Source organism: Thunnus maccoyii, chromosome 2 (genome assembly GCF_910596095.1).
Source record: "Thunnus maccoyii chromosome 2, fThuMac1.1, whole genome shotgun sequence".
NCBI classification, from domain to species: Eukaryota; Metazoa; Chordata; class Actinopteri; order Scombriformes; family Scombridae; genus Thunnus; species Thunnus maccoyii.
The window spans coordinates 8,081,006-8,105,103 of NC_056534.1; the positions used below are offsets into that span (position 1 = coordinate 8,081,006).

The window sequence follows — 24,098 nt, forward strand, 5'->3', positions numbered from 1 at the left end:
TCTACGCATTTTGGACGTTGGATTTAGCATCAGAAAATTTCTTTGACTTTCCAAAACCGACAAGCGAAACAAGCAAACCCACTTCACAAAGCAGTTGGCCAGCGGTGTGGCGGTGTGTCAGGCTCTCTTTTTCCATTCTTCACACAACTACTTCAGCCACTTTTCATGTGTACAAATGCGCAGTACCATGAATGGCTTCAGGAGAGACTGTGTGAAAGTGTGTGACATTATCTCCATATGAAGGATTATCACATCTCACCTCTCTTTGATGGCAGGGTGTAAAGCCATTCATAACAGCTAGAAACACTTCTGTCTTCACAGGTGGTCAGACAACACGTTGTATGAAGTACTTCGTTTTAAGCATACCCCAAGCTTTTATCATTTTTGTGACTTTCAGAAACTGGCAAACCAGTAATCACACCCACTTTATTCAGCAATTGTCAAGGTGTGCAGAGGTGCAAAAGTAGTAAGGGTTTGAATTTTTCTTTTTTTCATTCTTCACACCACTACTTCCTTCACTATACAAGCACACAACAGACTGTAACACCATGAATGCCTCTAACAAGGCACCGTCTGAAAGTGTGTGCTGTTATCCCCATTTGAACAAATATGGTGTGTTGCCCATCTCCATGATGGCTGCCTTTTAAACACTTTTTGCCTGTGACTAAAGGCTATAAACAGTTGCAGATATGAAACCATCATGATTACCAAATAAAAATAATTTCCCCTGGGTTCATAACCATTATTTTGGGTTGGTTCCAGGGCTGTTGCTAGAGCCATCATTTCACTATCTTCAATTTTTGCACTTGTCTCCAGCCTGCTTCATTTTCCGTTGGTTAAACGGGATTAATTTGGCATATAGCTAAACACTTTTCAAATAATACTGTTGTAAAGGTACATGTTTAGCAAACATTTAGCCCACGTCCTGCAAAAAAAGTCCAAAGAACTATATTCTACATCTGCATCACTCAAACTGATGGCAAGTTTTACCTTATCAGGAAGCTTTAAATGGAAATCCTCTTCACTGCAAAGCACCTCTAAAAGCAATTTGGATCGCAGAATAATGTGATTTAGAAAAAAGCAATCTCCCAAAACAACTGCAGTAAAAAAACAGCCACAGCAAGGAGCAGTAACCTATCATGGCGTGATTTAACTGCCCCTTGTGCTATTCTGAGTGGACACCCACTATAAGTAGAAAACTGTTATTCCAGTAAGTGAGGGGTGAGAGGATTTATCTCACTGGAGTTGCCAAACGAGAGCAGGAGCGGAAGAGAGAAGAAGGGGAGGTTAAAGGAAGGTCAGGAAGGTAGAGGAGACAGCACAAAGAGGGAGCAAAGTCACACAGGAACCAGCGTGTTGAAATTAACACCGTCCACCAATCACATTTTTAGGCCGAGTCCCTTACATTCATCTATTTCACCGGTCACTTAAGAAGGTGAAAAACCACAATTGAAACCACCATTTCAATCTCTTATACTTGAACCCCAGTGTGTGCACCGATTAAATCCAAATGAGCTACTGCATGAGCTGTTTTCTAGCCGACCCTACTCTTTAACTCAATTTTGGAGGGTAACTGGTAAGACGATTAATTTGCCCCTCCATGATCATTGAGGAATAACAAAAAATAGTGATAGTTACTGTGGTCAGGGACCTTACACAATGGACCTAATTTAATTAAACTTCGTTACCAGGTAATCTATGTTGCCTTTGTATCTTATAATTTGAGTTTATTATCTGTTACCTTGTTACCTGGCTGAAACACTTATTCATTTGGCAGGCGCTTTTGTCCAACGAGAAAACAAATTAGGTACAATCCAAACTACAGTAGATCAAGGAAAAGAGAAAAAATGCCCCAATGCTTATTTTCAAATTCCATCTGAAACCAGTGCCACAAGGTCAACGGTGCATGCAGTATTGCATGCGAAATAAAACAGATTTCTTTTAAAGGGGACATATTTCTGTAGGTCTATGTTAAACATGGTCAAAGTTCCAAAATTTGAGATGACGATATTAAAATTCATGTCAAAAGCCCAGGCTTCAACCTGCTCTGAACGCTTTCTTTGCAAAGTTACAAAGTTAGTCCACATAAACATGATTGAATCATTGTCAGAAGAAACCTGGACTCGACTGATCCTCCTGAAGTTCTGGTGCTATTTGGTCCTATCAATGAAACACCAAGGAAAGACGGTGCCCACCTGATGACCCCAGTGAAGCGTTTACAACCTACCCCCATTTAAGGAATGCTTGCCGATTATAATACAGGATTGTAAAACCAAGTCCTATATGAGCTCAACTACTTCCTCCTCCGGGAGCCGTCTGTTACGTAGCCTTTGTTGCTAAGGTTGTTCCATGTGTTGTTCACATTGTCCGCTCACATATTTCGGATTGGATTCGGGCTTGAACATGTAAGGATGTATTGGAGAAGTTGCCATTTCGAGTAAAGAACGAGAAAAAGAAGTGAAATCCTGCTACTACTGTTGTTTATGTAGCCTCTAGGCAGTTTCTGAAAGCTAACCAATCAGAACAGAGTAAGCTGATCAGGAGGTTGGCCTTAAAGAGACAGGTGCTAAAATGGCCTTTTAGAGAGAGGCTGAACTGATAGGCTGCATAAAGGGCCATTATAAGATAACTAACTGACTAACTAACTAACTAACTTAACTGTAATTCATGCAAAGATAAACCAGCAAAGCCCCAGAATATATAGACCTGCAAATGTGTATGACATGTCCCCTTTAAGACAAAGAGAGTGTTAGGTGAGTAGGTACTCTGAGACGATGCAGACAGATCTGCTGACTGAATCAAGTTAGGTATCTCATTCCACCACCAATGGACCACACAAGAGAGAAGTTAGGATTGAGATTTCCTGCCTCACAGTGATGATCGCTGTTAATCGCTGTTATTGTGAACAGGACTTTAGAGCAAAGTAAACTGCCTGTTGAGCCTACCCGATGAGCCCCATATCTGCATTCAAGTCCAGTCTTCTACTTCCTGCAAGGTAGCATTCAGTGAAGCACATAGCAGCTCTCTCCACAGCACTCTGGCTGATGTCCTCCAAACCCTGGATGTCAGGTTTCTCCCCGCCTTAGCAGATATTTTAACCTTTCAACATCTGAGTCCTCAGTCAGTGCTCCAGGTTGTGTATCTCCCACAATTACTTTGATGTCTTCCACTTCCTGGTGGTGACTTTCACTGCTTTCCCGGCTAGCCCTCTGCTTATTTCCCAGTCAGCTACCTCTTTCCTGCATCTCTTTTGGCTATTTTCCTTGCCGGCACCTCCACTGGCTAGAATCTAATGTGCTTTAATGCTGACCTGCCTCTTGCCTGTGTCTTCGCAGCTTCTGCAGCCTTTTTTTATTACTGAGTTTAAAACCCTAGTGTGCAAGATTCTACAGTTTCAGCCTGCTGCTCAGCTTGACAAACCTTCAACAAACCAGCCCGTCAACTTGGAGATGCTAGGTCCAAATACTGTTTATCACATTACCAGTCCAGCCAATACTGACCTGCCATCTACCATCTGGTGAAATTTAAAATAAACCCAGGCCCTGCTGATTTTGCTCACTCACAAAACTCCCCTAACTGTTCAGATTGACTGACTAACATATGTAATATATAAACAAATTAAAAATGCAATGTTTCATTGAATTCTTTCAGTCAACTCTCTCCATGTGCATGAGGAACACGTTTCACTGACGGTCCACAATATCGCTGGTTCACAGGCTGACATGACTTTGGCCCTACTGACATTCATTATGAGCTTAATTAGATGTACAACAGGCCATCATAGCAGCAAAGACGAAGGTTGATAATTAAATTCTGGGCAAAGGTTGACTTGAGAACATGCTACCTAGATAGAGTCTGCCCTTTCTCACCAAGTAGGTTATGAGCTGAGAGAGACTCAGGATGACAGACAGAGAGAGATAAAGAGCGTGAAAGTGACAGAATATCTGACAGGCAGAGAAATACAGACGTACAGGAATAAAATGTTTGATGAGGATAGGGATAAAATGATAGATGAGGAAGTCACCCCTCAGTAATAAAATTACTCATCTCCTCTTGCAGTTGAGTCCTTTCAAAGTTTGATATTAGTCAAGTCAAGTCAAACTTTTATTTATATAGCACATTTCATACACAGGGCAACACAATGTGCTTTACATACAGTAAAGTGACAATACAACAGAAGATAAATATGCATCAGCAGGTGTTAGTGCAGTTATACAAGAATCAGTGCAGAATATACAAATGTCAAAATATACAAAACACACACACACATATACAAACACTTAGAACTTAGCCATACACTTGTGAAAAAGCATATCAATCAGACCCACCAGTCTAATTCAATGCCAGATTACACTACACTTTTGATAAACAGCCTCTACCTGTTAATGCATTTTATCCATAAATATCTCTAGATTAGCAAATTAGCCAAGCTGACCTTCCACATTCAAATTAGCCATATTAGCTTAAAGCTGGATACCAATGAAGGAATGAAATAACTGCCACTGCAATTTGTAAACACGTATTTAAAAAGTAAAAACACCAAAAATTCAAAAAGATCTGGAAAGATTATAAATTATACACATTTTACGATTGGCTGAGGAGGAAAAGGTGGTGTATCTATAAACTCAAAATGCAACAAAGTGCAATGAAGACAGATTTACATAAATAATGACATACACGAAGCATGTGACCTAAATGTCCACTGATACTTCTGCTCCACAGAGGAGACGGAAAATAAGGGCAGACCAAAATATCAGATACGTATGGAGTGATGAGCAGACTGTAATGGTCCTGAAATTAATACGAGATGGGCAGAAATGCCATATTTCCATCATGTATTTACATTGTTTATCTCAGTTTGAGGTTTGATAGGCGCTCTCTTAATTACGTCGTGTTGTGCCCCTGCTTCTTCTGCAATGCCCGGCTGGAAAATTAACACCACTATCTGTTTATCTTGATGAACCAACCAATTTGCTGGATAAAAACAACAACAAAAAAACGCTACATTTGGACACCCAGCTATTGAGATTAAAATCTCTTTTCCTAGAGAGACCCGCCAAACAAACATTTCTCAGTATAACAATATAATGTAATTTAGTTTTAAATTTTACTCAAATATGATTTCTGCCTCCAAAAAAACCCAGAACAACAGCTCTGTCCATCAGTAAGGCTTGTCCTTGAACAAGCCCATTCTCTCAGTGTTAAGTTGTACTGGATGAACACACCAGCCAAATGTAAGTGGGAAACGTGATGGCAAGTTAAGACTGAGGTGGCAGCTGTGGGCTCTTTCTATTATCGCAATAACAACAAAGCAGTCCCCGAAAGCAATCACAAGGCTTCATGAGCCGAAAGCAGAACAAATGCAGTAAACAGTGATTGTGTGCATGAGGCCTGGCTGCCTTTTGAGTCACATCACAAAAATTACCACAAAGTATTTATTTCACTTCAGCTCTGCCAAGGTAAAACCAATGACACGGTGGCTGTCAATCATTGGAATTAAGGAAATCTCACTTGCTTTTTTCAGAAATGAAAAAGCCAACAGACTCAAGAGGAAACACAGTAATATGTATATAACTTCAGACAAACTGTTTTTTTCTCTTTATCTATTTTATTCCCCCTGCACTTTGATTTACACATTTTCAGATAAATAAATGTGTGTGCATGTGATCACTTATGTGTCTTTGTGTCCCTGTATTTGTGCATGCGACAACTGTTGCTTACCACTTGGTTTGCCAACATTTTTATGCTTTCGTTTCCCAAATATCAATGCAATTTCATTTTTTTTTTTTTTTTTTTGCACAAAGCACACCAATGAAACATTTGTTAGAGTGAGTTACAGTGATACAGTATGCATCCGTAATTGCTATGCAGGGCAGTGTGCTGTCCTTCACAGGATCTGATCATCGCCAAAAAACCCATTAACACCTGAAAAAGCATAATTTACACCTACAGGTGTCCAGGAATCCTAGGTGTAATTTAGGATAGTGAATTAATGGTGTTTTAGCTGTCTCAAAATAATTGCTGTTTTGGACAATGGTCCAAAATAAGTCAAAAAATGCCCCTTTCAGTATAAAAATGCATAATTGTAATGGAGGACACAGTACTGTATATCCAAAACACCAGAGCTGCAGTGTAGCAAAAGGTATGTGAAGCATGTAAAATCATGTCCTTCACAGAATCATCAAGTACTTTTTTCTGGATTTATCATTTTACCAGTAATGTTGATTCCTAGATAAAGAACAAAATACACACCTGAATATGTTATAGAATAAAAGTGTTTACACTTAAGTATGGGCAGGTGTCAGTTGCCTCTGGTGTGATAAGCAACTTTTGAAGATGCATCACTTCCACAGTGCCTAAGAGAGATTGTTAAAAAGGAATATGAAGCGAATAACTTTGCATTAAAGATGAGGAAAAACTGTCCTGCCAGCAAAGGCAATATCTGAATTTCCTGAGGCGAATGTGAATGAAATGCAGACACACGGACAAAATGTGATTGCATAATGTGAGCGAGACCGAGCCATGGAGAATACAGTCATTTAGAAACACGCACGCGCGCACACACACACACACACACACACACACACATAAACAAACAATGATCCAATTTTAAGTAGAAGATTTTCCCCTGTAGCGCCAAATACTTTTACCACAAAATATCTGAAAGCGGTTGACTGAGTTTACCGATGCTCAGTCTTGTTTTGGAAAAATTCCGATTTTGATAGCTGTTCTCCACTTAGAGCGTGCAAAGGATGATTGGGCATGAAGCAGCTTGACAGATTAAGTTAAAACATGTCAGTTAATCCCTACCCAAAGAAGACAAGATGCTGCAGTTTAAGTGGAGAATAGTTTGAGCTTGATTGAGAAAGAGGAATCTTTGATGTTTTTTTAATTTGGTTAAAAGATCAGCGCAACAAACAAACAATTAGTTTTATTATCTTGAGCATTAAGATTCACTCAACCTTGGGGGTATAAATCTGTGGTAAATATTCTTGTGCAAGTGCAAGGTCCACTGGCCATTTGAGGAAGCTAGTTTCTGTGTTTACTGCAGGGTGTGATTCAGAGAAATGTTTGAAATTATTCATGTAAAACGTTCATTTGGAAAGCTTTAGGAGGCTCAGCAGCTTGCCCTGATATATGTTGCTTTGCACGAGCCCTTGTTTCCCTGAATCTCTATAACAGAGCCGGCAAGTTCAAAGTTAGCATGACCCTCAGAGCCATAATGGACTTATTTATGGGAAATACGCCAGGTTGAAATACACCAGAATTATCCTTATCAATTTTGACAGCTTTCGAAGAGCACACTGCCAACTAAACAGCAACCACCACGAACATCCCGATGGGGGTTAGCAGAAAACTCTGGGAATAGGTAAGTAAATAGACTGTGTGTTTACTATTTCGCCATAATTGTTGATTATTTCTCCTGATGAATCAATTGATCTTTTAGTTTCTAAATTGTCAGAAAATACTGCCCAACACAAATTCTCACAACACAAAGACACATCGTCAAATTGCTTGTTTTGTCCCACCAACAGTTGAAAACATTCAGGGTATCTAGGCTGTGTGCAGCTCCACTCCCAATGTGCCAGAATGTAGAGCTAATGGAAGCTTTTAACCACGAAAAAACTGAAGCATGCAAAGTGTAAAAATGCTATTAAATTAGTTTATTACTAAGGGAAATGTATGGGCCATTAACAGAAACAGCAGTGAATATTTTAAAATGAATGTAACTTTGAACTCATTGAAAACTTCATGTTCGTTTGCACATGCAATATCAGCAACGATATTCACTTGGATGAGTTCATTGTTCGGATATAAGAATACTAAATATTTTCTCTCCTCTCTTTCTCTTTTAGGCCTCCGCATTGTAAACAGAAAGGTCAGAGGCCATGGTCACGTGCAGTTCCCACGGAAACTGATTGACAGGTCTCTTGACTTTGCCCTGCTGACCTCTGCCCTCCTTGATCATCAGCTGGACATCCTCGTCGTCGAGGATACGGATGAGGTCGCCCTCGGGGTCGCGGTAGTTCAGGGCGATGTTGTCCACCTTGAAGACATTCCTGAGGGAGACAAAGGACAGAGAGAGAACGACATCCAAGTGTTCAAACGTAACTTCACAAAACAATCAATAATAAATGAAAAAAAGTTTTTCTAACTTTTTGCTATGGTAGAGATTGAAAAAAGTAAGAGACGAATTGAAGCATAACATTCAATATGTTTAAAATATTTTTGCAAACGCATGTGGGGCGATAAAGTCAGAGACAAGCAGCCACGACCTCTCTGTGACAGGAACCGGCAAGATTCATGGGAAATGGAGTCTCACTTTCAAAAAACATGGTACACTGATGCTCATTTTGCAATTTTGTTCAACTACAGTATCTCTATCTCTCTGTTTATGGCAACTGCAACAAAATCACTACATGTAACCAATTTTACTTTGCAGTGTCACTTTGCTGCTCACTCACTCACTCTTTATCAGCTGATAAAACCCTGATGGAGTGTTTTTAAATGGTTAAAAACTTCTTATAATAACCTTGCAAACTTAAAAGCACAAATATAATGTGATGTAAGTTGATGTAATGTGATGTGACGAGACGTGACTGTTTATTAAATTTACTGGTTTTATATCATTTTACACTATTTATAGTAGAGACATGTCATTATATTTCAATTTATTAAATTATCTGGTAGTTTTGCAACATTTTCAGTTGCTACACTCCTTCCTCGCTATTTTTTTGCTCTGTCCTTTTTCTTGTTTGATGTGACACAATCCCATCTTTGCTTTTCCAACTTACTATCTCTTCCACCACCACCACCACCACCACCCTCTCGTCCTCCTGCTCCTCCTCCCCCTCCTCCCCTGCTCCCTTCATTCTCTCTCTCCCTTTATCAGTGCTAAGCCATATTAAAACTCAGGATCAGGGTCTCATCCATCCTACTCCAGGGCACAATAGGCCTGAACACAGGAAAACAATAATGAGCAGATAAGCAGTGGAAATGAACTGATTATGAATGGGGAGGGCTAATCATCGTAGCGCTCACCTATCTAAATTACCAGATAATGAGAGATAGAGAGAGAGGGAGAATGAAAGAGAAAAAGACAGAGAAAAACAGACAGTGTAATGAGCGTAAGCATTCAGTGATGGTGGTGCTGTGGGAGGGGAGGGGGGGGGGGGGGGGGGGGGGGGGGGAGTCGGCGGTCCCACAGAAGCTAATTTGAGTTGAGTAATTTTAGTGGTGATGATTGGCAACTGGCGATTTGCAGGTTTGCAGACCACAATTGGTAAATATGGCAGAGCAGGGTGGTGAATTAATAGACTTCTGCTCATCCTTGTTTGTTCTGGAATTTCACTGCAACCTCACACACAAAATACTGAGGGAGAAAAATGCTAAACAATGTGGTCACAAATGTCAGCAATCACCTTAGTTCATCAGTACATCTCCAGAGGAAACACTAGATATAGAAACCTGTTCCTTTCTGCATGTAGTTGAGAACGACATGCAGCTGATGCGTCTTTGCTTTTACGGAGACATGGCTGAACAAAAACATTCCAGCCACCGCCATTTAGCTAGACACATTCTCTCTCTGAAGAGCAGACAGAATAACATCTCTGTCTGGTAAGACCTGCGGGCTGGCCTGTGTGTCTATAACAACAAAGCCTGGTGTCAGGATGCTGTTGTTCTCTCTAAGCACTGCACAGCACTAGTGGAGCTCATGTTTCTGAAGTGCTGACCATAATATCTGCCGAGGGAATTCAGTTATTATCATTGTGACCGTGAATGTCCCCCCACATGCCAATGCTAAGGAGACTTTGAATGAACTGCACAACATCATCAGTGAGCAACAAACAACCCACCCTGATGGATTCTTCATTGTATTGGGGGATTTCAACCAAACCAACCTAAAGACAGTCCTGCCAAAGTTTTACCAACATATAAACCAGCTTATATGTTGGCACCAGCTCAAAGAAGGCATACAAGGCATCCCCATGCCACCACCTTGGCTCCTCAGACTGCATCTCTGTTATGCTAACACCTGCGTATACACCCCAGGTAAAACTAGGTAAGCCAGTAAGGAAACGAATAAGAATGTGGCCTGTGGGGGAGCACCTCAGCATTACAGCACTGCTTTCAGACCACAGACTGGAGCATCTTCAGAGAGGCAGCAACCCACAACCACCATACTGACCTACATGAGTACACAGAGGCTGAGATGGATTACATCAACAAGTGCATTGATGACAGTTAGCAAGACAATAACTGTTCACTCCAACCAGAAACCATGAATGACAGGGGTGGTCTGCTCCCTGCTGAGGAACTAAGATGCTGCCTTCAGAGCGGGTGACAAGGTATCTCTCAGGACAGCAAGGATTAATCTGTACCCCCTGAAGATCAACAGCCACTTCACAGGCAACAGAGATACACCACCCCTGTAGCAGGGAATCCAGGCTCTCACAGACTACAAAGCTCCACCACAGGCCTGTGATAGTCACCCCTCCCTCCCAGACAAGGTACATGACTTCTATGCATGCTTTGAAGCCTCGAACATTACACCCGCCCTGAAAGCCCCGCCACAGCCCAATGAGCAGGCTCTGTGTCTCACCTCAGCCAGTGTCAGGAGAGTGCTGTCCAGGATAAACCCCTGCAAGGCTGCAGGACCAAACAACATACCTGGACACATGCTCAAGGACTGTGCAGAGCAGCTGAAAGATGTCCTCCCAGACATCTTCAACACCTCTCTGTGCCAGGCTGTTGTTCCGAAATGCCTCAAGTCTGTGACGACAACCTCTCCTTAAATGTGGGGAAGACTAACAAGATGGTCACACTTCAGAAGAGGCCGCACTGACCATCAATGAAACTGCCGATCAAGAGGGTCAGTAGCACCAAGTTCCTGGGAGTGCACACTGCAGACAACCTGACCTGGTCCACCAACACCATAGCTCTCAACAAGAAGGCCCAGCAATGCCTCCACTTCCAGCACAGACTGAGGATGGTGAACACCCCCCAACCATCATGACCACATTCTAACGAGGCACCATTGAGAGCATTCTGGCGAACTTCATCACTGTCTGGTACAAGAACAGCAAACTCTCAGACTTTGTAGAGAATAATGAAAACCTCGGAAAGGATCATAGGTGTCTCTCTCCCTGCCTTAGCTGACATTTACAAAGCCCGGTGTGTCCAAAAGGCCTCCAACATAGTAGCTGACCCCTCACACCCTCCCACTATCTCTTTCCACATGACTATGGCTGACCAGTGTATATCTGTTTTTGGTGAATGTATATCTGTTTTTTAGTTATTTTTAGTGACTTTTAGTTGTGTCTCATCTATTATATGTTGCACTGTAGAGAACGATATTTTGCTCCCATGTATGCCGAGCATGTACTACGACAGTAATAATAAAGAACTTGAACTTGAACTTAAATTTCGATTTAAATCACCATCTTTTGCAGTCTAATTTATTAAAATGGCTTCAATAAGACAGGTTAAATGTGTTATAAAGCAGAGGTCAGAGATTACCAGTCAACAATTAATATCTTTTCATTGATGTAATTCTGTGGCACAAAGGCCAATAAGTAAGAAACTGGAGGAAAAAAACTCTTATATAGGAATATTAATGCGAATGCTGTGCAGAAATGTGAAGGTTTACATGCAAAAATAGTTAAATTGCTTTCATCAAATATGGTCTATTATCACTTTTTTTTGGAACGTGTGGGAATTCACTCACAAGTGTGAGGTTGCAAACAATTATTTTCAGTCAGCTTTTCACACCCAAAAATCTGATCCTCACATTTCTCTTAATCACTTTTTCCCACTTGAGTATAAATGCAATAAAAACATCACAAAAAATATACTTTTATATGTCCATTAAATTCTTTGCTTCTCCCTAAAAAGTGCTTCAACACTACAAAATAACTGAAAAGAAGTTAATAGAGGTCTGTCTATTCAAGAAACCAGTCTACACCTACCTCATTCGCAATATCAGGTCCTTGTACGTTGGCTGGATGGTGATGTCCTCTTGTACACACACATCTCTGTAAGTAAGAATAACACATCCATCTCCTTGAAGCACACTTTCTTAAAAACTGAATATGTGTTACTGTTTGGAGGCCTGGCAGCCATTTCAAAGGATAATGCTGAAATTAAAGATTCACTCCTTAAGGTGTAATTCGCAGAGATGCAACAATAATTTCAGTTAGCGTACCCAGTACAAGGTTAAAACATACATGCATCTGAATGAAGGCAATTAAAATGTTGAAATCCCTTAACAAAGTAGAGTTACTTTGTGCACATTTATAAGTACAACTTTGCACAGTTGCACTTGTTATTTTGGAAACATGAACTATTAAGGAACATTTTATAACCCTTGCTGTAGAATGATTCATTTTTTATTTTGAGGACTTAAAATAATAATCTAAACATTTACAAAATCTTTTAGCCGTTAAAAGTTAAAAGTAAAGATCATTTTCATCCTGACATCTGGTGTGTATTTACAGAATTTGTGCATTGGTGAAAACTCAGAGTTTCCTTAACTTACAGTCATTTCCCCTTTCACTTATTAAATCTACACAGTCGTAATGTGAGTTAAAGAGGGCTGACTAACAGAATGATGACCCAAAGGCTAATCTTGTAATCCTTGCCCTATATCTAATATTCAAAGAAGGAGGAGAAGAGGAAGAAGAACAAGAAGAACAAGAAGAACAAGAAGAACAAGAAGAAGAAATGATACAACAAATTTCTGTATCAGGAAAGTTATTTTCACAATTTTTAAGCCAGGACTTGAGCTAAGTTAGTATATGGTTATACATATCAAATAAGTAATCACTCTCATACATCCTCAAACACACACACACGATCACACGCACTCACAGACTCACTCAGTCATTCATTTAAACAGACCTGGTGTCGACTCCGGAGGGGGTGAGCAGGTAGCAGCGCAGACAGCTGAAGGTGTTGCCTCTGGCCTCAGCTTCCGAGTCACTCTCTGGGAGGGGCTTAATGATCTTAACAAAGGATTCTGGGAAAATACCTGTCTGATTGTTCATTGTGCCCTGACAAGAAAGAGAAGAGAAGAGAATAGGAAAATGAGATTGTAATAAATGAGTATAGTTCCACTAGGTAGAGTGATAAGGGACTGATGATGAGATGGGGTGGTGCCTTAAAGGAGAGAAACACAAGGAGGCATCTAGAGAGACATTTTCCTGACTAATTAGCTTGTTCATAATACGTTCCTGATATTACAAGCACTTAAGACAACTATACAGCCTTTTTACTACACCCCAGATGTCTGAGTGTCTGAGTTAGTTGGCATAAACACATAACAAGACCATCAAACAAACCATCCAGTGCACTCACACAGCAACAGATTGCAACAATTTTATGTAAAAAGGCACCGATCTTACCAGGCTACATTTATAATTTGGGACATCTCAACTGTTGTGTTGTACTTTCAACCTGTTTGCTTAAATTTAATTCATGTTAATTAATTTCATGGAAATAAAATAAGCGTTTACAGTATCCCATGCTGCAGATTAAAGGCATCAATAGTGAGAATGGCTGGTAAATATTTTTGACAACTGGAAATAATGACTGGGTCCTACACTTCCCATAATACAATTCAATATTGTGATGTCATTTGAGTATTTTTCTTAGACTTTACAAAGCGCATCCAGAGCCACAGAAGATGTTATTCAACTGTCATGGTGTTATTCAACTGGCTTTGATGTGTAAAATCACCGGAGTTCCCTTTTTAAGGCACAATGGATGGACAGTCTGAGCACACATGCTTTCTTCCACTAAAACCCTTCTGTGCTTTAACACCTCAGAGCTGCTCAGTACAATCAGCCTCTTCAGTGTTGGCCACTGAGCAGCTCATTTTACTCTTGGAACTGTTTGTTACCTCTCCACTTTGGTGTGTTTGAAACATTTACCTTGATGCACCAGTCAGCCAGTTGGATTTGTCACGTTTTCCACCCACAGCCACTCTGTCCACTGACTAAATCAAAGGCACTCAGTTAACTTTTCCCAAGTTGTAAGTGTTGCATTAACCTCATCCACCTCGAAAAAAAAGTAATACTAGCATGGATGCAAAGTTGCCAACAAAGAACAACAAGGTAGCGTTTTTCAGTGTTGCATAATGATAAATAGACTATTGGTCTTTTCCAGGTTTTTTTTGGATCTCTCCAGAAAGCCAGGGGCAGGATAAGTGCATCCTCCTCCTCGATGTTGATTCTCACTCTCTCTCTCCCACCACATCAGCTTCCACCTCCTCCTCCTTTTCTCTCTCTCTCTCTCTCCCACTCACCCACTCCCAGCTCTCAAACTCTATCTCAACACCTCACATGTTTTTATTAAACATATTTCCTGACCTTTCTTTAAGTACTCTGTGACAAAGCAGAATTTCTGCGACAACTGTTTGCCCATGTTCGACTGTTGCCTTTTCATGTTGAGCAGCTAATTAAAATGTCCCACATCCCGTTTTGGACGGCAACAAATTACACGTGGCACTTGCAGAGTGTAATCAGGACATTTTGCTCATTATGTAATTGTTCCTACAAAAGAAACTGGAGCAGGGCGGGGGCTTCTGGTTGACAGCATGCGTGACTAAGTAGCATGAGAGTGTCTCTACAAACCCCTAAAAAGCTGCAAAACTACAATAAAAACATAGAAAGATACCTCAATGATTGCAAAAAAAAAGCAAAAAACCTGCACTCAGAAGTGATTACACAAGAGTTAGTTAAGAAGACAAAGAGAGAAGATAAGGCGCACAGGACAAACAAAACACAAAACGCGATGGCTGCTGATAAAAGCTTAGAACGAAGGCTCAAGGAGATGCCAAAGCAAATGACAGATGACATCCCAAAGCAAATAAGCGAATTAAGATCAGAATTTGAAAACTTCTCGGCCGAATCAAAAGAACTTTGAAAGGACATGACAGATATCTGCTCTGGCCTATATGACACTTCTGGTAAGCTCAGAGAAGCTGAATAGAGAATAAATGACTTGGAAGAGAGGGAGGTAACAACAAACGAGGCTCTAAAGTACCTGTTATGCGAAGAAAAGACAAGGAGGGATAAATTGGATTATCTGGACAATAAATCTTGGCAAAACAACCTGAGGATCTATCAAGTGAAAGGAGCTGAGGGGAATGATATGTGGGTTTCGTTAAGAAACTTCCAACCAAGAAGCTGGGGATTTCACCCAAGCAGTCATTAATAGTAGCAGCACATTGTTCTCTTTTAAAGAAGCCTACAAAGAAAGAGGAAACTCTGAGAACCATAGTGGTTCATCTCCTACAATGGGACACTCGCCAAAAAGTGCTACAGTCTGCCTGGGCAAAGAGAGAGATATCTCTCAGAGACAGTCGGATTTATTTTGACAGAGACTACTCGGCAAAAGTGCAACAAGAGCAGAGTCTGTATGCATCAATAAGAAAACAGAGATAAGAATGTAAAATCACACATCATTTATTCAGCTAAACTGAAGGTGTTGGAGAGGGGCATGCTACAATCTATGAGTCACCTGAGGGGGCAGCTGAACACCTGAGTGAGCAAGGACTTAAAAGTGACCTACCGCAAGCAAGCATCCAAAGAATCCTTAAGTCAACTCATTTCCTGAAAGAGCAAACGCAGCGGAGAAGAACAGACAGTGACAAATCTCCTCAGGGAGTTAAAGGTACGATCTAAGAATTTAAAAGACTGAGAGACTTATTTCAAACTGGTAAGCAGACTCAATGGGCTCTATACTGTTATGTTTTCGGTAATTCAAGTATTCTTGTGCTACCCTCTCTTGTCCAATAAGGACACAATTAATGGGTCCTGAAAGTGATTCTTGAAAGTGAAATTCCACGACTGGGAGAAATAACGTAGATGTAGCCTATTCAACCCTGGTGGAGCATTCACTGCAGGGTTATTTTCTTTTTCTTATTCTATTATTATTATTATTATTATTATTAGTAGTAGTAGTAGTAGTATTTTCCTTTTACCATAAGCTTAGGCCATTTCCTGAAGTAGTGCCATTGAAAGAAGGCAATAATTTAAATTCCAGAGAACATACCTATACTTGGAAGGGTGATCATAGATTAGATCAGATTAGATTATTTTTTACCATTATGTCCTGCCATAGCGCAACACTATTTGGCTAAGTACACAGGGAAGCGTAGAATTAGTTATTATACCAAGGCTCAGAAATGTTGCATGTGGTTGTTGACTCAAATCGTTATAAAACTGATTGTAAGATTGTCAAAAAGAAACAAAGGAACTTTAAAGCTGGTGGAACAGAAATTCTCACTGACATTTACCAACGAAACTCGCCTAATCACCTAAAATCACCTAATATAATATAAATGGCTGTAAAAGCCCTATCAAACATAAAAAGATATTACATCAACTCAAAAAAGATGGAGAGGATATAGCATTTCTACAGGAGACTAATTTAGATCAAACTGAAAATCAAACCAGATTACCCTATCAGATCATGCTTTAATATTGTTAATAATAGAAACAGGAAGGGAAAAGAGTAGAACACTATGAAACGCTATATTATCTGGAAATTGATGATACAGGAGAGAACAACCCAGTTATTATCTGGGAAGGTTTGAAAGATGTTATCCGAGGTGAAATCATCTGCTTTTCATCCCAAGACAAAAAAAGGAAAAGGAGACAAAAATTGAAAAGTTCATAAAGCAAAGGGTGGAACTTAAGAACAAAACAAGAAAGGAACGAGCTCTGACCTTCACTAAAAATATTATGATGGAGGGACACTAAAAATAATAGAAAACAATAGACTAAATCAAATATTGTTTTTAAGAATAGTACTACAAACAAGATGCTAATAGGTAAACAGGAGATTGCGGAAGAGTTTGCTTAATATTACAGACAGTTATATAGTTCAGACAAAGAAGTTGTTCAAACTCAGCTGATAGATTATTTGCAAGATTTGAATCTGGCACAAATGACCGATGCAGAAGGTCAAAGCCTCACCGCACCAATTACTATCAAAGAGATATTAAAAGCGATTCAGGGACTAAACCCAGTCATGAGCCCAGGCAGTGATGGCTTAACTGGAGAAGTCTATAAAGGAGTTCAAAGTACAACTTATACCTATTTAACATAAAGCATTTGACTGTACATTAACAGATGGGATATAAGCAGATACATGGTGTAATTCCATAATAACAGTTATACATAAGAAGGGTAAGGACCCATTGCAAGGATACAGGCCTATAACTTGTTACTAAATATAGACCAAAAGCTGCTAAGTAGTATACTACCCAACAGGCTAACTAAAGTTAGGCCTGATATTATAGACTTAGATCAGACAGGATTCATTATAAATAGATAATTATCAGGTAATGTTAGGCGTACACTGAACATAATAGAATATGTACAGAAAAACAATAGACAGGCTCTCATACTCACCCTTGTTGCAGAGAAGGCATTCGACAGAGTGGCCTGGCCTTTCATTTTTGAGACTTGTTGTAGCTTTGGCTTTAGTAACATCTCCATTTCTTGGTTGCAGGCTATATATGGAATCTCAAAAGCTCAGGTCAGAATTAATGGAACACTATCAAGTCCCTTTGAGCTTAGAGGAGGCACAAGACATGGGGATCCACTCTCGCCTTTAATTTTTGCTTTATGTATTGAACCACTGGCAGTGAGAATCAGGAGAAATGAAGAAACAGAAGGGGTAGAAATTACAGGTATACCGCATAAACTAGCGTTATATGCAGACGACGTCATCCTATACTTAACAAAACTAGAAAGTACTCTTCCAGCCGTATCAGGGTATAAATTGAATATGCAAAAATGTGTAGAGATAAGTTTGGGAGACCCTATCTCTACAGAGCTAAAAAAATGAATACCCATGGAAATGGGATGAGAAAAAGTGTAATTCTTAGGCATAGAAATACTTAGGAATATGGATCACCTGTATAAATCTAACGATGACCAACTACAAACCAGAATTACACAAGACTTGAATGGATGGAGTTTAGTCCCTTTGTCATTATTGGGAAGGATTGACACCATCTGAATGAATATTATGTCTATTTAAAGCATTACCTTTTTATTTCAGTCCAACTACATTAAGGTGTTGGGATCAAATGCTACTTAAATTTGTTTGGGACAACAAAATGAAATAACTTGAATTGGCCAAAAGGAATAGGGGGCTGGCTCTCCCGAGTTTGCAGACTTATTATTATGCAGCCCAAATACAGGTAATACAAACATGGCTACATGATGACATACAGGCAAAATGGAGGTCCATAGAGCTGTCCCTATGCAAAGGCATGGGAAAACTCCTGCCATTCCTTAGAAAGACTTCTGCTATGAGAGATATTGGCTGGGAGAGCTAAATCAGCTGAGTGCACTTGATCTGCTATGCCCAGTGGGCCCAAAGGAGACCATGGCCTTGCCTGGAGCTGCACCAGAGAGGAAACATCGAAAGCGGTGCAACAGGACGTGGAAGTGGGGCAAGCGCAGAGTGCAAGCTAGGCTAACTTAACCCATGGTTAACCCAAGGTTAACCCATACAAACTGGCAGTTCCAACAATAATGTTGCCTAATGTTCTCTGGACAGCAAAATGGATTATAAACTCCCCCATCAGTGCCGGTCACTCGTTGACATGCAAGAACTGTCTACATTGAACTGAGACATGTACTTTTCTCTCTACATGCTTTTGTTTTGTTTTGTTTTTTTTCTCTTTTAAAGGGATTTTTTAGATATACAGTATATTGTTATCCTTTCTGTTGTTGTTGCACTGCTGTGGGCTGAGAGGAGCAGCATTTTGTTTTTTTTGTGTATGCAAATACACAAGAAAATGATAATAAACTAAATCTTGAAAAAAGTCAAAACAAAAGATAGACAACAAATGGTTTAAAAATACACTTACAGCCTGGAATAAAGTAAGGAAGGAACTAAAGATTCATAATGAACTGCTGGTATTGAACCAAGAGAACAAAGAGAAAGGCATTTAATTTGATTTGGAATCAAAAGGGCTGAGCATATTTGGACAGTTTATAGACAACAAAGGAATTGAGCAATTTGAATCATTACAAAGATAATATGACTTGCCATATTCTCATTTTTTTGACACTTACAAGCTAGAAGCTATGTTGAGAATAGTGATATACAAAAGAAAATCATCACAGACCTTATGACAGTTTTTGGTCAAAAATTACGAGTGTGTGAATGTTAAGTATCAAATCTCATTACTATATAACATCTTGGCGAGTGATAACAAACCAGAAGAACTGAGTGAAAATATAAGATGGCAAGAAGAACTTGATTTAACTTTATCTAAAATTGATTGAGAAAATATATTTCTATCTTCAAATAAGACTCAGCTCTGGTGAGAATATGCATGAAAGTTTCAGATGAGATATTTTGTAACAACTGTTCAACAAGCTAAATTCCAACATCAGTATCACCAAAAGGCTGGAAGGACTGTGGAGAAAACCCTGCTGATTACAGACACATCCTCTGGTCTTGCCCTGTTTTGAAAATGTACTAGAAAAATATCATTTATGTTTTGAGAATGGACCTAAAAATTAACCATGAGTTAATTTTGCAAGGAAAAATGCCAAAGGGGATAGTCTGAACGGAAGACAAGTATCTTATTAGAATATTAAGTATAACTGCTCTCAAACTTATAACAAAAACTGGCTTCAGAAACTAGGCCCTTGTGTAGAAATAACACAAGATATGAAGATATTGCACCTCAGCTTAACAAAAAAGTATAGTAATTTTATCAGACAATCAGACAGCCAATAGATTGTTATTGTATAAATAGATATTGGGAGGAGTCAACAACCAAACAGGGGGAGCACATCCTTTTATCCTTCTCATCCTTTTTAAATTAATCATTATTAGTATCAACATTATTGTCATGTATCTATCTATTTATTTATTTCTGTGATTTACCTCTCTCTTTCCAGTTGTATTATGTTTGTATATGAATATTGATTGGTTATTTAATTTGTACCCTGTTTTTTTTATTTATTAGAATTTCCCTAATGCTGTACAGCATGTAATTTAACTTGTACCATTGTGTGACCTGCTTTCAGTGGGGGAGGATGAAGGAGGTTAATGATGCAATAGGCAAGAGAAAGACCTATGAATAGTATGAATTTGAATGTATACATGGATGAATTGTGGGGATTTTAAGGTGTGTGTGTGTGTGTGTCTGTGCTGTATGCTGTTGTTTGTCATTCTTTTATCCTTTTTTTCTTTGTTATTTACCTTGGTTATATATCACTATGTTATCTCACATCTTGAAAAAAAAAGAAACTGGAGCAGAGCACTACAGTCACATCAGTGAAGTTACTCTGTGGTCACTGTACGAGGCTGCTGCCATGTGGGGAAGACATATTTTTAAAAAATCTTCTTTAAGTGTTATAATAATCTGTAATTAATGTTAAAAAAATTTGACCGCTGCAACGTGTGAAGGAACTGTTTTGCGTATTTCCTTTGTCACTTATTTGGCAGATGTTTGATTAAAAAAAGTTCATTGAAAAGACAAATTTTAGGCATCAAATAAACCAATACAGAAATACACCACAGGGTTAAAAGTATGTAGACATTTAACCAAAGTATGTGGATGACTGAACAACACACCATTATGTATGTAATCAAAACTGTGGGTATTAATATGCTGTTACAACACCCTCCACTCTTAAAGATTTTGGAACCTAGCTCCAGGAATTTGTTCCATTTCAGCCATAAGAGCATTAGTGAGGTTAACACAAATTTTTATAGATAAGGTCTGGCTCACAGTGAATGTTTTGGTTCAACCCGAAGCTGCTAGATGAGGTTGCGGTCTGGACTCTTTTCAGGCCAGTTCACACAAGTTCTTCCACACCAAACTCCGGACACTGTCGGTGATCTTGTGTCGCAACGATGGATGCGGTACATGAACTCTTTCAGGTCACAACAAAATCTCCTTCTATTCTTCTACTTCTCTCCTTTTCTGTCAGTCCTTATTAATTAATCCCCCACCTTTCATCTTTCTGTTCCCCTCCATCTCTCTCTCGTCTGTCTGTGTTCTCTACCCCTCTTATCTTTGCATCCCTCCTCTTTATTTCTCTCGGTTGCAAGCACTTTTCCCCGTCTTCCCTTTTCCCTCTCTGACTGTTCCCTATCTATCCCTTTCTCCATCTCCAGCCCTTTCCTTGTCTTTTCTTCCATCACTCTTCTCTTTCCTCTTTCTCTCTGTCTCACTCAATATATCTCCTTTCTTTCTCTTTCTGTTTCTCTTTTTCTATCTTCTCCTCCACCACGTCTCCAATCTTTCCCATTCCTACCTCTCATCCTCTCTCATCTCTCTTTCCCTGCCTTCTACTCTCCCACTCTTTCCATCCCTCCCTCCCTCCTTCTCTCCCTTTCTCTCTCTTTTTCTCTCCCCCTTCCCTCTCCCATTGCCTCTCTCTCTCTCTCTCTCTGTCTATTCTTACCTCCAGCCAGTCCGAGTTGACTCGTCGCAGCAGGAAGATCACCTCTCCCCTCTTCAGGTTCAACTCCGCCTTGCCGTTGCCGCGAAAGTCAAACATCGCCTGGGATACACACACACACACACACACACACACAGCCACACACACACACACACACACACACACACACACACACACGTGAGTGAGAGGAGAGAGAGAAGAGAGAGGAGAGAGACGGACACACTCAACACAGAGAGAGACGAGACGGTGAGAGCGGACAGGTAGGACTGAACACACTTTTTGCGCGTGCTGATAGAGAATGATTGAGTGTGTTTAAGTGTCTGTAAGTGAGAGAAAGAGAGAGAGAGAGTGAGAGATAGAGGGGGAAGCTACAGAAGACAATGATCATTGTTTTAGCTTTTTTAGTAAAGATTTGTGAAGAAAGGAGAGATGTGATGAAAAAAGGAGTCAAGTTTGGAGCATAAAAAGATTTGTGTATGAGAGAGAGAGAGAGCGGAGGGATGGGAAGAGATATTATTAGACAAGAATCATTTTCATGTTCATAGACTGTACTTGCTTTTTTTCTGCTTTGTAATAGTACTGATTAATCCATGTTAGTGTATGAGAGTATGTGTGCAAGTTATTGCAGATTAGTTGCAACTATTGAGCATCTTGATTATCAATTAGTATGTTGATTATTTTATGAAAACAATGAAAGATGCCAAGGTCTGAGGAATCGTCCTTGATGCTCATTTTGTCTGACCAACAGTCCAAAACCTAAAGACGTTCAATTTAAAATGTTATAAAACTGAAAAAGGCTCCAAATCTCTCTAATTTGAGATGAGCACAGGAAAAAGTTTAGCATTTTTGCTCTATAAATGATTTATAATAATTAAGTTGGCTAATCAGTTCATTAGCAAATCATCTCAGCGCTACTTACATTCGTGGATGGAACACTTATGTATGTAAATGTGTGAAAGTGTACGCGTGTGGGATGAGGTAAAAAGCATATATGCAGAGTTTTGAAAAGTGGTTCAACCTGAGGAGATGCTGTCAGATGCCCGGCAGAGTTGAATTTACATTTAAAGTGCAGCACAGTAGAGTCATTACCAGTGCTTTAAACCTATTCCTGTGCTTTTGCAAAGAGACTCCTCCAACGGATGGATGATAAAGCAGCCTGTTAGACACACACACACACACACACACACAAGCTAAGAGGCACAGTGCTACAACAATCTTTTCAGTGTATTAGAGCTTGTACTGTGCAATGACAAACTGAAATGCAAACACATGTGCTCACTCTTGCCGCTATTCAGTTGCGCAGACAAGTGAGCGGCGACATACATACACTTTATGTTCACTGATATCTATAGAGGAGGAGAGAGACAGAACGAGAGAATGAAGATCACAGTACGAGAGCGATTGCACGAGAAGGGGAAACTGACAGAGAGTTGGAGAAAGACTCACAGAGGTAGAGTAAGACTAAAAAAAGAATTAGGAGCAGTTAAAGCAGTGGGAGGGAGGTGAAAAAGAGGAGGAGGAGGAGGAGGAAGAAGAAGAGAAGGAGATAAGAAAAGTGAAAGTTAAACATAAGTGCTGCAGAGAGCTGATAGATCACTGCTGTCTTCATGTGGTCGCTTCACAGCGAGTGAGGAGCTGTGCTGTATGATAATGATCTCAGGACAATGAGTGAGTGAGTGAGTGAGTGATAAAGAACCCAAGCTTTCTTGTACCATGGGGGCCAAACGGGATAAACTTTAAGTTATCATGCTTAAAGCTGCAATAATCACTATTTTTACATTAACCATGGAAAAAATGATTACTCACAGTGACCAAGCTACAGAAATTTGAGTCTGCAGTCTCCCTCAGATGTAGAGTGTAGCGAGTGTCTTTAAGATCATTGTTTTGGTTTTACGGCTTTGCCATTTTGGTTCAGTCTCACTGCTCTCATCAGTGTCACTTACACATAAAGAAGGCAGAAAGGTCTAATAAACCCACTATATGCTTCCTGCCCAGCACCAAACAGCCAGTGAACACAATAGAGCATTTAACAGCTAAAGACCCAGATATTTCTCTCAGGAGTTGCTAAAGGCGAGTGACTAATGGATTTCCACTCATCAGGTGTCCAGAAATATGACTCTAAATTAGGGGGGGGGCCAAATATGTTGAGCGCGATCGACCAGTTGATTTCAAAGGCCATGCTGGTAGATCGCGTACCATTAAAAAAAAAACACATCTTTTAATATCAGATTTTTCAAATTTTCATCCCTCCTCATTATGACATCTGCCACTAGATTGACATAAAGAGCAGCAAGACTGCTGCTGATTCAGCATTTTTAACAGCTCTGACCAACATGTTGAATGAGTTTAGTTTAGAGCTGCGAGGAAAAGACAAAACTGTGGTCGACATCATCAGCTCAGTGAACGCTTTCAAATGAAAACTACAACTGCTTTCTTCAAAGTCACAGCGCCACAATTTGGGGAACTTCCAAAAAAAAAAAACACATCTGAGGTGGAGAAGAAGGGAAGGGATGTATGCAACTTGACAAGTTGACAGCAATTTAAATCCTGCAAAGGAGAGGCGGACTCCCATTAAAAGAATACTTCCCAGATTTAGCATTGAACATTGTCAGACCCACACTCATGTCTTCTTGTTTATTCTATGCATTC

General features: G+C 39.8%; 1 protein-coding gene across 1 annotated transcript in view; it reads right to left on the reverse strand.

Moving 5' to 3' along the window:
• Positions 1-7,652: 7,652 nt before the first annotated feature.
• ncf4 (neutrophil cytosolic factor 4) overlaps positions 7,653-24,098 on the reverse strand; it is a 36,729-nt gene continuing 20,283 nt past the window's right edge. Inside the window, exons 7-10 of the mRNA XM_042432214.1 lie at positions 21,453-21,551; positions 12,901-13,052; positions 11,970-12,035; positions 7,653-8,060 (exon numbers count right to left, since the gene is read on the reverse strand). Coding sequence (XP_042288148.1) covers positions 7,853-8,060; positions 11,970-12,035; positions 12,901-13,052; positions 21,453-21,551 — 525 coding nt within the window. The 3' untranslated portion in view covers positions 7,653-7,852. The remainder of the gene's footprint in view (positions 8,061-11,969; positions 12,036-12,900; positions 13,053-21,452; positions 21,552-24,098) is intronic.